Consider the following 17125-nt stretch of genomic DNA (forward strand, 5'->3'; position numbering starts at 1 on the left):
AAGAACACATAGAGCAGGTGAAAGCACTGGGTTACTGTCAGTAACTTAGCACAAGGGGGAGTCATTTATCAACAATGCTTTGTGGGGACATTTAACAATTTAAGGTTTAACGATGAATTGATCATTTTTTACTCAAATTAATTCCAAAAGGCTTACTCTTTGAGTGGCATCTTGTAGATTTGCTGCATGGCAAGTTTCCTGGAAACCGTTGGTATGAGTGGTGGCTTTGCTTAAATAAGAAAAAACACGGTAACAGAAATGAATAATAAAGTCATCTTTAACTAAAATAACATCCCTGGAATGTATTAGGTCTACAAACTGTTATTTGAGTTTGCATGCCTACCTGTTTTCAGATAAACCTGGTCCTATAAAATGCAAAAAAGAAAATGAATGAACACATGTATTAACATTTTCAAATTAATAATTAATGGAACATGGATAAGAATTATGTTAATGGATTAACTTTTAAAAGAAGAAAAAGGTGACATTTTATTTTATATTCATATAAAATTGCATATGGTTTATATGTATAAAAAAACTTACCTTGTGTTGTGTTGGACTGTAATGTAAATTTATAAAAGAACATGTTAATTCAGTATTTCATTGCATTTCATTGTTTTTGATTTAATTATTTAATCTTGAAAAAAAAACACTTACAGTTGCAGAGACCAGTCCTGACATACATACTATAGATTTTTTTTTTATAAAAAAGAAAAGTGTTAGATAAGGATATATATTCTATTAAATGACTAATTGAATGTTCAGAGATACTTACCAATGCCAATAGATGACAGTAGCAGAACTTGCACTGACATTCTTATGCCACCCATCGTGAGAACTCAGTTCTCACTTTTTTTTTTTTGCCCCTCAGTTGATTTTCAGATTATTTAATTTTTATTTTAGATAAAGATGTAAAGTGATACTGGAAAAGAAAAATGAAGTGATAAAAGGGCATTTTAATTATTGCACTGCATTAGATCTAAGAATTTTTGATACAGAAACTCAATAGTAAAGAACATAAAAGTATGACGTTTGAATGACATGTTATACATACACAATGCATACATTTTCTTTTTAATCCCTCCAAAGCTAAAAGCAAGATTAAATAGTATGGATTATTTCTTACTTCTGTACAGTGATTATAAATTAATAACAGAGTATATCAGAAAGCGAGATAAGCCATAGAAAGATGTTTAACTGGTTGAACTCACCTCTCGAACTCCTTCACTCTGTGAGAGAAGACTGAAGATCGCTGTTAGTGGTGAAGCAGGTATACACTGGGTGGAGTAAAAGAAAATTAGAGCAGATGAAGCAAAACATGCTGAGAATGTTCTAAAAGATTCCATTGGGTAAACACATTGCCAAACACTGTGCACAAACAGTATGGACTACACTTTGGATAGATGATCATTATTCAGTCAACAGAACATGGAATTTGCGAAATATGATTAAGGACTGTTGATATGTAAATGCTTTGGTTATAACTACCTACAACGGGGTTAAAGGAAATGTTATGATTTTGGATAAAGTTTGGCAAAATCAATGTTTATGGCTAAAAAGAAAACAAAGAGGATATGATTTTGGGTTACCTAGACCTCCTTTTTTCCACCTCAGTCTCACATTACTCAGCAACTGCTGAGTAATAAAATTGTTACCCCTTATGAAGGCAGTCCATCGTTACCTTTTAGAGTTTACATATACTGTAGTGGTACTGGCAATAATTTGGATGCAAGCATGAACTCTGAAGACCAAATCAGGGAATACAATCTAGCCTCCATTGCTTTTCACTTCCTTCACCTAGGCACCTAGGCAAATCTCATGCATCTCAAATAATAATCTCGTTACCTGAAAACATCCTCATTTCTGTGTCCTTATCACTGACATTTCCCAGATTTGGTACCTTATATGCTTTTAGTCTAGCATAAATCTCTGTTCTGTAATTGGCATGAAAATTCTGGACTATCTGCTTGAATGCTTCCTAAGCTTTTAATTCAGCTGGCTTTTTCTTTTGAACTCTTCATTAAGCATTAGTTCATGGACTTTAGGAGAAGATTTCAAAAACACCTTCCTTAATTTTGGCTTTACTTTTCTTGAGACCAAACATACTCCTTAAAAGCTGAAACACATCACTGTTTCTGCCCAGTCACTGTAGTTGTTTAGTAGTAGTTGGAAGATCGTAAAGAATTTGCTTCTGGGCTCAACAAACACTAGTACAACCGGGTTGATGAGTTTCCAGAGGTGTGGACTCGAGTCACATGACTTGGACTCGAGTCAGACTCGAGTCATTAATTTTATGACTTTAGACTTGACTTGAAAAAATGTTCTAAGACTTGTGACTTGACTTGGACTTTTACACCAATGACTTGGGACTTGAATTGGACTTGAACCGGTTTACTTGAAAAGACTTGATATTTTACCCCAAATATAAAATTTAACATGCATATTATATAGAGATTGAAAATGTGACGTCATTCACGGGTAGAACCGCAAAGGATTCTGGGAACTCGTGGCAAGCGGTACTAGCGCACGCAGGCTTTCAATTAAAATCAGTTATACAGCGATAAAAAGAAACACAAAAATGTCAAGAAGCCGTTGTATTATTAACTGCAATAGCCGGTCGCATGACAGCCACGGGAAGCCGACGGGTAAAGAGATCGGTTGTTATCGGATTACGTCGTTGAAGAGAAATTGTTCAAGCCATGTTTCCGAAGTAACAAAGACGCGACGGATGGCCTGGATCGCAGCCATTCAAAGATCAAATATAACGTCCCAGAACACTCCAGCTCACAGGTTAGTCTGCTCCAAGCATTTACACGAAGGTCAGTGTTTTTTAGTAGTTAATACGTCATTTTTCTTAACATAATTGGTGATATAGGTTACAAGCAAGTCTGACGCTGAACAGAAATTGTCGCGCTATGCTCCTTTATTTATTGTGTTTATTGTGCATAAATAGTGAATTGTCCTGACACAATATTGCGTTTCGCTTCTGTTATTATGGTACATTGACAAAAACATATACTTTTATTCACAGGATAAAACAGTTGTTTTGTATCACCAATTGCCCAGTACGATTACAGCATACAGTATTATTGTCACTGCTACATTTCTGTGATGCTACCAGAAATTATTTCCACTACTAATTAATTACCGTTGAGCTCAAAGATCCTATTAATAAACGGTTAAGGAATGTGTATTTATGACGACAGTTTGTGAGACTGGTAAACTTATGATACGTACGATGGTCTTTCGTTCTACACGGTGCATTTCAAGGTCCTGCACCCATCCGTCGGTAAACTGTACCTGGGCTTGTTGCAGTGACCTGAAGTTACTAAACTTCATGAGTGTATGCACTCACTCCAAGAACCGTATGATTATAAATATGCATATAAATATGCTACGATGAGATAGCTGACTTCATCTAACTAGCAAATGTTGTCCAGGCTACGTTGGTGATGCAGTTTTTTTTAATATGTATGATATTTTTGTCATGCGATTTTAAAGCCGGTCCTATAACCGCATCCAAGAATAACATGCAGCTTATCTCAGAACTGTCGGTGAAAATTATTCTTGGAGCTAGGTTTAATTGAGCTGCATTTTAAAGAGGTGCAATTTCACAATTTGTGTATATTTTCTATGTTCACTATTTTGTCATGTGTTGAGAAAAACACAGATTTTAAAATTACATGGTCTAATATTTACATTTAGCATATAACTGCAACATTATTTTTTCGTTGTTTTTTTTTAAAGACTCGAAAGGACTTGAAATTCAAAGTTTCAGACTTGTGACTTGACTCGGACTTTTACACCAGTGACTTGAGACTCGACTCTGACTTGCCTGACATTACTTGAGACTTGACTTGAGACTTGAGGATAAAGACTTGAGACTTACTTGAGACTTGCAAAACAATGACTTGGTCCCACCTCTGTGAGTTTCAATGTTATGCAAAATCTACGTAGGTTACATCAGTGTCGTTTGGACCTGTTGTTGACATTGTTATATTTTTGACTATAAAACTGGTCAGAAAGTTATACTGATACATCCCAACAAAACCATTCACAAAATTTACAATAAAACAGTAACATCGTCAAGTTTTGGTTTTACAACCGAAAGTAAAGTGAAGCTGTGCAATTACTGTTGTGTCATTACTAAATTATTAAAACTGTTACTCCTTTCGATGTGGAGGAAGCAGCAGCTTTACTCTGAGCCCCTCTTGGATGACTGAACTTCTCACCTTATCTCTAAGGGAGAGGCCAGCCACCCTTTGGAGAAAGCCCATTTCCGCTGCTTGCATCCGCGATCTCTTTTTTTCGGTTAGTACCCACAGCTCGTGACCATAGGTGAGGGTAGTGTCATAGATTGACTGGTAAATTGAGAGCTTCGCTTTTACACTGAGCTCCCTCTTCACCACAACAGACCGGTGCAGTGTCCACTGCGGCTGCAGCACCAATCCGTCTGTCGATCTCCTGCTCCCTTCTCCCGTCACTCGCGAACAAGACCCGGAGATACTTAAACTCCTCCACTTGGGGCAGGAACTTGTCCTGGACCTGGAGTGGGCACTCCACCCTTTTCCGTCTGAGGACCATGGCCTCAGATTTGGAGGTGCTGAGTCTCATTCCCACTGCTTTACACTCGGCTGCAAACCGTTCCAGTGCGAGCTGGAGGCCATCATGAAGCCAACAGAACCAGAAAAGCAGAGATGAGATTCTGAGACCAAAGTGCTTTTCAAGACACTCAAAGACACCTTACAAGCAATTAAATACCTAAAGAAGTCACTGTGATGAGTAATGAAATGTTTATCCCACTGAAAACTGTCACGGTCCTGGGTCTCCTGACCCAGCGTTTTTAGTTCTTTGTGATGTTTGTATTATTGTACTTGTGTGAGTTATTCTATGGTTTCTAGTTTCGATCCCTTGCCCTTCATGTTTCTCTGTGTCCCCTCTGTTCTGTGTAAGTCTGTGTCTGCATGTTTGATTTCCCCTCTGTGTCTTTCGGTTCTTAGAGTCCTCTGCCTTATGGTTTATGTCTCTGTGTTTCTTAATTGCTGTCTCCACTGTGTCAAGTTCGCGTCTCTGTGTGATCCTTCCTGTTTTACTTTGAAGGTCCGTGTCTTATGTGAATGTGTCCTGCTTTGCTTGTCTCATCAGTCCTGATTTCTCCCAGCTGTGCCCTCCTTCTGTGTCTCATTCCCCTCGTTACTCCCCAGTGTATTTAAACCCTGTGTTTCTCTGAGTCAGTGTCGTGTCATCCCTCATGCTGTGTGTTTCTACCTGTAGCTCCCTGTGTGTTTTGTTAGAGTTTTTCCAGTTTAGATTTTGTAGAGTTTTTGTGTTCAGCAATAAAAGCTGTCATTTTGAGTTCAGTCCTGTCTCCATTGAGTTTGCGTTTGGGTCCAATTCCTGCCGGCACACAGCCGAACTATGACAAAAACACTACTTCCAGATGAACAGAATCAACTTTTGGGGAAATAAATACAAAAATCACAATATTCCAGAGGCTCCAACAGTTGGAAAACATCATATAATTAAAAAGTCAGCAATACAGAATGAAAGAGAATAGGAACGCTTCATAAGATGTGTTTTAACACTGGCTTTGGAGATAGGGGGTCAATAATGCAAATGTGGTGTGAAAGAGTTCCAGATATGAGGCACCCCTTGGCTGAAAGCTCATAGTTCAGATAGTCAGGCGAGCAGGGAATATAACAAGAGCAACCGAAAAGGAAAATCTCAGAGTACAAGAACGAGTGGCCATGTGCAGAAGATCAGAGATATATGGAGGTGCGAGATCATGGAGAGATTTGAAAGTAAGAAACAGAATCTTAACATTTATGCAGTATTTTTACAGGAAGCCTGTGAACCTGTTGAAAGACAGTATTAATATTTTCTATAGAAAGGTCTGGTAATACGATGAGCACCTGCATTTTACACCAGTTGATGTCTATAGAGACGTTTGGAAGGATAGAATTGTAATAATCAATCTGACACGTGACCAGAGCATGTACAGAAAATGCAGCGTTGTATTATGTGGTGACAAAATGTGACACCATTTCAGATATATTCACCTATTAACATTCCAACGTAGCACGTATTCTTTGATGCCAGTAACTGTAATGTGTTAAAATAGGACACGCCTAAAAAGCAAAACCACAGTTAAACTTGTTTTTTCAGGTGCAATTACTGTTGTGTCATTGCTAAATTATTGAAAGTGTTACTGTTCTTCACCCCCGTGACACATTTTCACATATTGTCTAAAAAGAAGTAGGGAAAAGGGGTAGTATAATCTTTGGAACCCAGAATTGTAAACGTCATATTGTGACGTTATTGTTGATCAATGGTTATGACAATTTGCATATTAATGATCAAGAATCTGACCTCACTGCCCATGTTTCATTCAGTGGTGCTAGTTTCAGTCATTTTGCAAAGGTACTGTTTATAAGGTTGGGGAAACCTCGAGTGAGCTAAGACTCAAGAAGTAACTTGGAGGAGTGAAGAAACGTTTCTCCCGCTGAAAACGTTACGTCTAGATGAACAGAATTAATGTTTTTGGGATTTCCTCACCTGGATGATTGAGCATGCATCAAGACATTGAAAATTTGGTACATTCTAGAAAAACAAATTTTGCATTGCCATCGCTTATTAATATCGTATAGTTATCAGATGTTCAGTGATAACGTTTGTTGCCCAGGAGATGCAAAGAGTTGTGAAAATTTTGAGAGGGTTTTGATGTTTATGTTATATCTATTGTGCAGAACCTTCAGGAATAGCGTTACAAAAGACTACATTTTTCAAATGCTCACTGAAATGCACACTGAAAGACTGCACAAAGCTAAGGAGAAGCTATCACAATCTTCAAAGCACAAGCCGGTCATTGGTAAGGTAAGATAAGATAATATCTACAGGGAGTGCAGAATTATTAGGCAAGTTGTATTTTTGAGGAATAATTTTATTATTGAACAACAACCATGTTCTCAATGAACCCAAAAAACTCATTAATATCAAAGCTGAATGTTTTTGGAAGTAGTTTTTAGTTTGTTTTTAGTTTTAGCTATTTTAGGGGGGTATCTGTGTGTGCAGGTGACTATTACTGTGCATAATTATTAGGCAACTTAACAAAAAACAAATATATACCCATTTCAATTATTTATTTTTACCAGTGACACCAATATAACATCTCCACATTCACAAATATACATTTCTGACATTCAAAAACAAAACAAAAACAAATCAGCGACCAATATAGCCACCTTTCTTTGCAAGGACACTCAAAAGCCTGCCATCCATGGATTCTGTCAGTGTTTTGATCTGTTCACCATCAACATTGCGTGCAGCAGCAACCACAGCCTCCCAGACACTGTTCAGAGAGGTGTACTGTTTTCCCTCCTTGTAAATCTCACATTTGATGATGGACCACAGGTTCTCAGTGGGGTTCAGATCAGGTGAACAAGGAGGCCATGTCATTAGTTTTTCTTCTTTTATACCCTTTCTTGCCAGCCACGCTGTGGAGTACTTGGACGTGTGTGATGGAGCATTGTCCTGCATGAAAATCATGTTTTTCTTGAAGGATGCAGACTTCTTCCTGTACCACTGCTTGAAGAAGGTGTCTTCCAGAAACTGGCAGTAGGACTGGGAGTTGAGCTTGACTCCATCCTCAACCCGAAAAGGCCCCACAAGCTCATCTTTGATGATACCAGCCCAAACCAGTACTCCACCTCCACCTTGCTGGCGTCTGAGCTCTCTGCCCTTTACCAATCCAGCCACGGGCCCATCCATCTGGCCCATCAAGACTCACTCTCATTTCATCAGTCCATAAAACCTTAGAAAAATCAGTCTTGAGATATTTCTTGGCCCAGTCTTGACGTTTCAGCTTGTGTGTCTTGTTCAGTGGTGGTCGTCTTTCAGCCTTTCTTACCTTGGCCATGTCTCTGAGTATTGCACACCTTGTGCTTTTGGGCACTCCAGTGATGTTGCAGCTCTGAAATATGGCCAAACTGGTGGCAAGTGGCATCTTGGCAGCTGCACGCTTGACTTTTCTCAGTTCATGGGCAGTTATTTTGCACCTTGGTTTTTCCACACGCTTCTTGCGACCCTGTTGACTATTTTGAATGAAACGCTTGATTGTTCGATGATCACGCTTCAGAAGCTTTGCAATTTTGAGACTGCTGCATCCCTCTGCAAGATATCTCACTATTTTTGACTTTTCTGAGCCTGTCAAGTCCTTCTTTTGACCCATTTTGCCAAAGGAAAGGACGTTGCCTAATAATTATGCACACCTGATATAGGGTGTTGATGTCATTAGACCACACCCCTTCTCATTACAGAGACGCACATCACCTAATATGCTTAATTGGTAGTAGGCTTTCGAGCCTATACAGCTTGGAGTTAGACAACATGCATGAAGAGGACGATGTGGACAAAATACTCATTTGCCTAATAATTCTGCACTCCCTGTATGGCCAATGTTGGGAAATTACTGTTTTGTGTGTTGTGTATATATTGTGTTGTGAAAAATATGAAAAACAAAATTGCTCAGTAAATGAAATACAATATTGTATGGAACATTATGATACAATAAAATATGATACAATAAGGAGCTTAAATCTAAAGTTACTGCTGGTGCTATGAGAGGTTAAAGATTTCCTGTATTTTTCCATCTTTCTGGCAGTGGCACTCAACTGTGTTCAAGTGCTCAGCTACATGAGCATGCATCAGAGTAGGTAAAGGATTTAGATGAATTTTCAATTCAATTCAATTCAATTCAATTTTATTTTATTTATATAGCGCCAAATCACAACAAAAGTTGCCTCAAGGCGCTTTATATTGTACAGTAGATACAGAGAAAAACCCAACAATCATATGACCCCCTATGAGCAAGCACTTTGGCGACAGTGGGAAGGAAAAACTCCCTTTTAACAGGAAGAAACCTCCGACAGAACCAGGCTCAGGGAGGGGCGTCCAGTGATTAATAACAGATATGATTCAATGCAGAGAGGTATTTTAACACATAGTGAGTGAGAAAGGTGACTGGAAAGGAAAATTTAAAAAAAAAAACATCTATTTAAAACAATCTATTTAAAATGAGAGCAAGCCTTTCACTATAGATATCTAAATAATATCCTGCGTGAACTCTACCTAGATTTCATATAATAACTTCTATAAGTTCTAGAAAAAGGTACGTCTTTACCAGTTAGTTGCAATCTGCAGTGGACTGTTTTAGTCAGTAAACTCTCGATGGATAATAACTGACACCTATTCATACTTACAGCATGAAGGTGGAAACATCTTCCATCTTTTGCTTTCTTGAAAGCATGTCATATAAACTCCAAATGGGATTATGTGCATGCTCATATGACTGACTGATGTGAGTATTTACTACATATGTGAGATATTTTTTTCATCACCGATTCATTAGTTTGGGAAAACAAAGCAGGTCCATGAAACTAATCATTGACTTTAATGCTGGGTGAGGGAATGAGGTTTGATGCTAAAACTTAAGAAAGTCATGAACTGATTAAAGCAGAACTACAGCTTTATTAAGGCTAGAGATTGCATTGGCCACTGCACACTGTTCTGTATTCAGTGTTAAGCAACAATGATGCATTGTGGGTAATGTGACAAAACCAGTTGTGCCATGCAGAAAAGTGAGACGGCTGCAAGGAGTTTTTGTAATACTGCCTACTGGAGCAGTGTTATACTCTAGCTACAGTCATATGAATAAATTGAATGGATATCATTGACTTTCCCAACATACCTGTACAAGTAAAAGCTTGTTTTTCTTTGAAATACTTATATATATATAACCCAACAAGAATAATTTCATCAAAGTGATATAAGATTTGACTAAGCTATCCTGCAACTGTCTACCATCTACAAATAGACAGTTGTAGGATAGCTTAGTCCAGCGGTCCCCAACTCCCGGGCCTCGGACCGGTACCGGTCCGTGAGTCGTTTGGTACCGGGCCGCGAGAGTTGAGGCTCAGGTGTGAAATGTATGGTTTTCAGGGTTTTTATCGGTTTTCAGCATTAGTTTGTTATCGTTTTTATCGTTAACTCGGTTTTCCTGGGTCTTTTCACGTGTGTTATGAATAAATCTTCTTTTTTTCGGTACCGGTACTAGTTTTATTTTGTTGTATTTATCCGCGACACCTTAAAGGCCGGTCCATGAAAATATTGTCGGGCATAAACCGGTCCGTGGCGCAAAAAAGGTTGGGGACCGCTGGCTTAGTCCACTCTTACATCATCAGTCACACAATTCTAGAGAATAGTCAACAACTTCCTGTTAAAGTTTTTGGTTTTCAGAGAAACAGCCCATGCATCTTTGTGAACAGTTTCCCACCTGTGAATGCCAGCAACCTCCTGCAACCATTTGCCAACCAGTAAGGAAATTCATACTTTATATTCTTTAGACTAATAAAGGATAGAGGGTCGCTGACTGGTCTCTAGGTCTGTGTAACTGAGGCCTGCCATGACTGGACCAAAGAGTATGAATATTTTCTAGCAGCTGATGGGTTTGATCTTTATTTAGGATTAGTAGAATCTATAAGTTTTTACTGATTGAATAATTACTTAGAAACCTGCAGACATATTACTATAAAAGAATGTGCGGGGGCAGCTGAAGGCACGATAACTGGCGCCTGGTACCGGTCACGGCCACCTCCCATAGCTCAGTGCCTGCAAAGCAAGTAGCTTCTCCTCATCGGTTTTAACTGATCAGATAGATGCAAATTCTCATATAAAAATCTGTGAATTGAGGTTATTCTCTTCTGGAAAGATTGACTCCAGCTAACTCTTTTACAGCCTAACAAATTTCTAAACAGAAGAGATCCATGTACATGATAATTTTTAATTGTTCAGTGCTTTAATAAATAATAATCATAATAAAGTGTTTCAACTGGTGATTCCTCAAGGTGGATAAACAAACACGTTAGCACAACAGGTGGTTACCTGGGAGTCATTGACCTGTCTTGAGACTTAGTTACTATTTTAGCAATCGATTTCACAGTGACTGTCAAACAACCAGCTGCAACCAGCTGTGGAATAAATATTTTTCCCACCCAACCACTCATTGCTACAAGTGACTAGAGTATCTTCTTTTTGACATCCTAAACAAATATTTATATGTTTTCCTCTTATCTAGCTCATTTAGGTTTGTTAAGCTTTTTTGTGCATTGGGCCAGTGTTGAATATATTAGCATGTCATTTCATGCCACATTTCTATTGGTTAGTGGTTAGATTTGTATTGTGGAAGCATCATTCATGGTAATTCTATGTAAGATCCATTACCTAAAATGCCACATTTTCCATAGAGGATACATATTTCTACACTTATCAGTGTTACACTGTATCATTTACTTAACAAAAAATGTCTCTCACTCCCTAGCAGATCATTACACTCCCTAGCAGATCATTACATGGAGAAACCTTTGGAATGCAAGCATGCTGATCCACACAGGTATGCACACATGGGTATTCACAGACGCGGACTAAAGCTTTCTTGGCTGCTACCTCAAAGCACACTGTGCGCTGTCTATCTTGCGTGCTGCACAATATCGTTTATTATTTAGTAAATATTGATATCTATGGCTAGCTAGTTTATTGTGATGGTGCTTTGTTTTCTCTATTATTATGTTGCTCTTTGTTGTTTGCTGTCTCCTCTGTTTGTTTTTTTTGTTTGTTTGTTTTTTTTCTCCATACAGGTGACCCAGGAGTTCTTTTTTTTTTTTTCTCTCTCTCTTCCCCCCCCTTCTCACCGTCTCTTCTCCCCTTTGGTTTTCTTTCTTTCTCTCCCCCTCTTTCTCTCATTCATTCCCCCTGTCCTATTTATTAAAAAAAAAAAAAAAAAGACAAAGGATGAACTGAAGCTCTGCCATCACGTAATGTCGCATACTGCTGTTTCTGATGTCATAAAAAAGAAAAAAAAAACAAAAACAAAAAAAACAAAAAAAAAACAAAAAACAAAAAATGTCTCAAAATGAAGGAGCAAAAGAAGGTACTTCCCATCACTCAACAGTGTGTTTTATGGCCTTCAGCAGCAAAATAACTTTGTTAGTTCCTCATGTTCTTGTAGAAGACTTTTGGGTCACTCTTCTTTAAAATGCTGTTCATTAAAGTTTGAAGGCATTTGTTTATCCACATCTCTCCTAAGACCCTCCTACAGCATGTGAATCCGGTTGAGGTCTGGACAGTTTCTGGATAATTACGACACCTTGGGATCATTTTGCTATTGCATGATAGAATTTCAGCCAAGCTTTAGATGGCCTCAAATTTGACTCTAGATCACTTTGGTACAGTATACATAGGAGTTCTTGGTCTACTTTATGACTGTACAGGTCCTGTGACTACAAAACAGACATTCCACCACCATGTTTTACAGACAGTATGGGATGTTTGTTTTTCTCCAAACATCTCAGCTATCCAGACAAAATTTTTACAGAGGTCTTGTGGTTTATCAACTTTAGAAACTTAAATCCTCCTTTCTCCTGGCAAGCCTTCCGATACTTGCTCAGGCTTTTTTCTGATTGTACTGTCATGAACTCAAACATTTATCATGCTAACTGAGGAAAGTACAGTCTTGAACTTACGTATTATCTGCACTCTGCATGGTCTGACCTTGGGAAGAATTTGCTGAGATAAAAACTTCTAGGAGGATTGAATGTTCTTGAATGTTTTTTGGTTGCGCTGTACTTTCTTTTTAACATGACAGCAACGACAGAAAAAAAAATCACTCATTTTACTTTAGAATTTACTTTTTTAGAAAATACCAGAGGAATGTAGATATTCTTACAGCAACATAGCTATTTAGACAAAGGCACTATATTTCACACTTGGTGTCAGAAAATAAGACTTATATAAATCAGTAAGAAAGATGTACCACGGAGGTTTCCTACTGCACATTTGACCTGTTTGTAGTTATAATTTCGCAGAATAATTCCACCAGTGTTTAAGTGTTTATTTTTAGACCAGTGTTTTAGTTCCCACACACACCCAGCACATTTTTTTACTCTGATTGTTTAATGAAGTCAGCGAATGAAGTTGAAGGAAGTTGTGTTGTGTCTTTACTTACTGAGGTAAATCCTTGGAACCAGATGCTGTTAGGAATTCTAAATTGAAACCCTGCCTTGATGGGGCTCAACAAGATGACTCATATAGCAGCCTCAGGAAAGTTTTAAATACCTACATTAGGAGTACACCAGAACTTATAACACAAACAAAAATGGTCACATAAGACAGGAGGAGTCCACAAAAGTTCGCCACCTCTTTAGAAATGATAAGGATTGTTTCACAAGGTCTCTCATTTTTTATTGCATATTCCCCAAAAGAGTAATCTCTGAAACTCTGCTGTCTAACACAATCAATAGATTTGATTGGTGGTCTTGAAGTATTTCTCTGGCATCTGTCTATACTATGTGTCTGCAGCCATGAAAGTCAGAAAGCAGAGCAGTAGGCAAAAGTGTCCAAAATACCTTATCTGAGAGAAGGGATTTTGCCTGATGAACTGTTGTGAAAAAGTCTATCAGTGTTACCACTAGTAATGTCAAAGTATTAATATCTATATCCTTTATTTATTCAGGTAGGTCTCACTGAGATTAATAATTTGTGAAGACAGTTATGGCCTAGTGGGCTTTGAGATCTACAACTTAATATACTAAAAAGCTTTGTGTAAAGCTTTTCAAAATATAGTTACAAAGTTGCTTACAGAATAATAAAATAGAGCTCCAAGAAGGATACAATGGTTATAACAGCAACAAATATTGAAATAATATAACTGTTCACTGACCATGAGATCCCTCAGATATCAGGTGTGAGGTGTAGACGAAGCTAAGAATATTTCATAGAGGCTGCAAGGTAACTGAATATAGACAGCTCCTGTATTGTTATCAGTAAGACTTGCCTGTAACTTCATTACCTGAAAAGGGCAAATTATGTGCCAATTATTTTATTCCCACTTTCGTGACCACTTATTCTTGAAGTTGTGGGAGAGTCTGAAAGGTATCACATGTAACGCAATGTGATTGGTGGAGTACACACTGGGCAGGTTGCCAGTTAGTCACAAGGCCATAATAGAGAGACAGAGATGCACACTCGAATCTGCACATATGGGCAATTTAGAAAGGGCAGTTAGCCTAACGTCTTGATGCAAGCTCATTGTGTTATCAGGACATTGCCACACAGAACTAACACCATCCCAACAGACACAGCAGCCATGGAAGAGAAAATGCAGTGTTGGTGTTAAGTGCCAAGAAAATCGCTGTGAATTATACATTGTTGAAACTAGCTAAGCTAATGGCACAAAAGTGTCACCTTGTGCTACTTTTATATGCAGAGGGATTTTGGTCAACTCAATGACTGCGAGGTGATGCCCAGGTCCAAATCATTACTTCTCCACGCACTGTGCTGACAGTTGGCATGGTGTTTGGCTTTCTCCAAATGTGGTGCTGTGTATTATGACCAAACATCCTCAATTTGGTGTCATCTGTAAAAAAAGATTACTCTTCAAGTCTTGTGGTTTTATCAAATGTTGCTTTACAAACCTAAGCAGTGCTGCCATGTTTATTGTATCAGAGAAGCTTTCTCATGACAACCCTCCCAACCGAGCTGTGCTTGTTCAGTGTTTTTCCTTCTTGTGCTGTCATTAATTTTAACATTTGAACATTCATTCATACAATCCTTATCTGTTGGGGACTTAAATGTAGTTTAATACTAGTAATATTATAAAAAACAAAAACATCAGCGCCTTTGTTCTTGCCATGTGAATGGGCCAACTCTTTTTTAAAAATAACTGTAAGAAATACTTGATTAAAACAAAACAAAACTTAAATACATATGTCTGAAGTCATAGTTAATGATTCTTGATCATGTGAAGGATAAACTGTCATTAAAGTAAAATGCCACTCAGATAATTCCTGGCATGTTCTTCATAGTGCAGATGTCTGCACTATGCTGTGCTCAGCAGGCTTTTTGTTACATAAAAGAAAAAAATAAAATATATAGTAAATGTTTATATTATACAGGACGTCTTTGTCTTTTGCTTAAACTGTGGGTGTTTTTCTGGTGCAACATATTTAGTTGAACTTACTACATTTTAACCAGATATCAGTCAAAATTCCAATATTGGTTACTTTCTATAAATGTAGAAGACTTTTCTGTGCATGTTGGATGAGGTCGCGATGAAGAGAGTTACAGAAAGAATAATAAAACTTTTCACAGCTTTGTTTCTTGCACTTCTAGGTAGCATGCAAAGGGTTTTCTGTGTTGAGTGGCATCACACAATAAGGCAGACCGGCGCAGCCAACACGTTTTTGGCACTCAGTACGTGAAACAGGTGGCTTGTATGAGTCATTTGGACAGATTTCAGAAAAGGATCGTATTTTATTCCCCATTACGGGAAAAGGCTGTTTTGCATCCACTGTGTTAGCAGTGTTGCTCAGAATTCTGCTGCGAGACTTCTTTTAAATACTCACATGTCACACTCCAGCTGCACTGGGTCTTCTTTAAATTCAGACTCCACTTTTGGAATTGGATTTTGGCCTTTAGAGTGCTGCATGGTCATCAGGGCCCTACTGGCTATGCATCACACCGAAGGAGACAAAGCTTTTGCAACACTGGCACTCTCTCCCTCTGAGCGAAAAACTCATCTTTATGAACTTGCTTTAGTTTTTACATTCTAGCAGTTTGTTTTGAAGCACTTTGTAATGTTTCTTGAAAGGTGCTTGGGAGAGTGTGTTCAGGGTGTGGTGTCAGGAGAGGGAGGCTGACTCACACATATCTGAATTCTTCCCTTTCAAGTATGCCGCCGGGACCTGAATAGAGATCTGTGTGTGGTATGAGGGCAACTGAAAATCTGCTGCAGAAATAGACTGCAAATTGAAAAAAACACCACAGGTGTAACGCTGTGTGCGTGGACGTTTATTATCACAGAGCTATACAAGAATTTACTTTTTTTCTTACCTTTTGTGAAATAAAAATTAAAAATCACATGCGTGAAGAGAAATGTTTACATATATAAGTACATAAATATTAGTATTTTTTTCCAAAGTTAAAGGTTGCAGATAATAAAATCAAAGAAAAATCATGTGAACTTGATTATAAACTCATGTAGCATTTCCCATTCTGTTGCATCGCTAACATCTTAGGGCTGATTCCCTGTAAAGGAAAACAAAAACATGGTGTTATTTTTATTGTCTCACAGAATAATACTGAAACCAAGGCCCTGTGCTTCGTACGTCGCTTACTACATCCAAGATCAAATGAAACATCCAAGACCAAATCATCGCGCTAACTCTGAGCTCGCTATTCCGGTTCCCCGAACACACCTGTTGTTGACGATTAGTATAGCTGGATGAAGTAATGTGAGATCACTGGGTGGCCCAACAGGGGCTACGCATCGATAGTAGAAACATTGATCGGCAACCCTCTGATTGGTCGGCGAAAATGTCGAAGGAGCGCGCTCGGTATTTTTCGGCAGCAGAGCAAGAACTCTTGAGTGAGGGATTTCAGGAGTTTCAGAGTTTAATTAAAACGCAAGGGAACACTGCAAAGGCTGCAAAAGCAAGGAGAGAGGGCTGGCAGAAAGTTGCTGACAAATCAAACTCGTAAGTAATTCAATAATAACAATAATAATGGAGTGGATTTATATAGCGCTTTTCAAGGCACCCAAAGCGCTTTACAATGCCACTATTCATTCACTCTCACATTCACACACTGTCATGGTCCTGGGCCATGTGGGCCCAGTATTCTTAGTTCTTTGTATTTTTGTATTTCGTTCCTTATTTAGGCCATGTCTTCTGAGTTGCCCTGTTGTGTTGTTCCCTAAGTGTTTTCCCTTCATGGCTCTCTCCCCCCTGTGTGCCCTCTATGTATTGATGAGCCCTCGTCTCCCTTTGTGGTTGTTTCATGTTTCCCCAGCCCGTTATGTCTGTGTTTTCCCCGTGCTCTCTCTCCTCCTGTCGGAACCTCTGTGCCTCTACATGTCATGTTCAGTTCACCCCGCCCTGTCTCGTTATGATTATCAGTGTCACCTGTGTTCCCCGTGTGTGCCCACTTTCCTCGTTTACCCTCTGTGTATTTCTGTCTGAGTCTCCCTCTGTTCGGCGTCGTGTTCTCCCTCATGCTGTGTGTGATTCCCCCGTGT

General features: G+C 38.6%; 1 protein-coding gene across 1 annotated transcript in view; it reads right to left on the minus strand.

Annotated features, from left to right (window-relative positions):
• The window catches only part of LOC146611913 (uncharacterized), a 61691-nt gene extending 60861 nt beyond the window's left edge, over positions 1–830 (minus strand). The window contains exons 1-5 of the mRNA XM_085343574.1: positions 776–830; positions 658–674; positions 544–559; positions 344–365; positions 157–229 (exon numbers count right to left, since the gene is read on the minus strand). Coding sequence (XP_085199700.1) covers positions 157–229; positions 344–365; positions 544–559; positions 658–674; positions 776–830 — 183 coding nt within the window. The remainder of the gene's footprint in view (positions 1–156; positions 230–343; positions 366–543; positions 560–657; positions 675–775) is intronic.
• Positions 831–17125: the final 16295 nt, after the last annotated feature.

Source organism: Diplotaxodon limnothrissa, linkage group LG19 (genome assembly GCF_057381915.1).
Source record: "Diplotaxodon limnothrissa isolate DT_005_m linkage group LG19, D_limnothrissa_male_GT1.1, whole genome shotgun sequence".
NCBI classification, from domain to species: Eukaryota; Metazoa; Chordata; class Actinopteri; order Cichliformes; family Cichlidae; genus Diplotaxodon; species Diplotaxodon limnothrissa.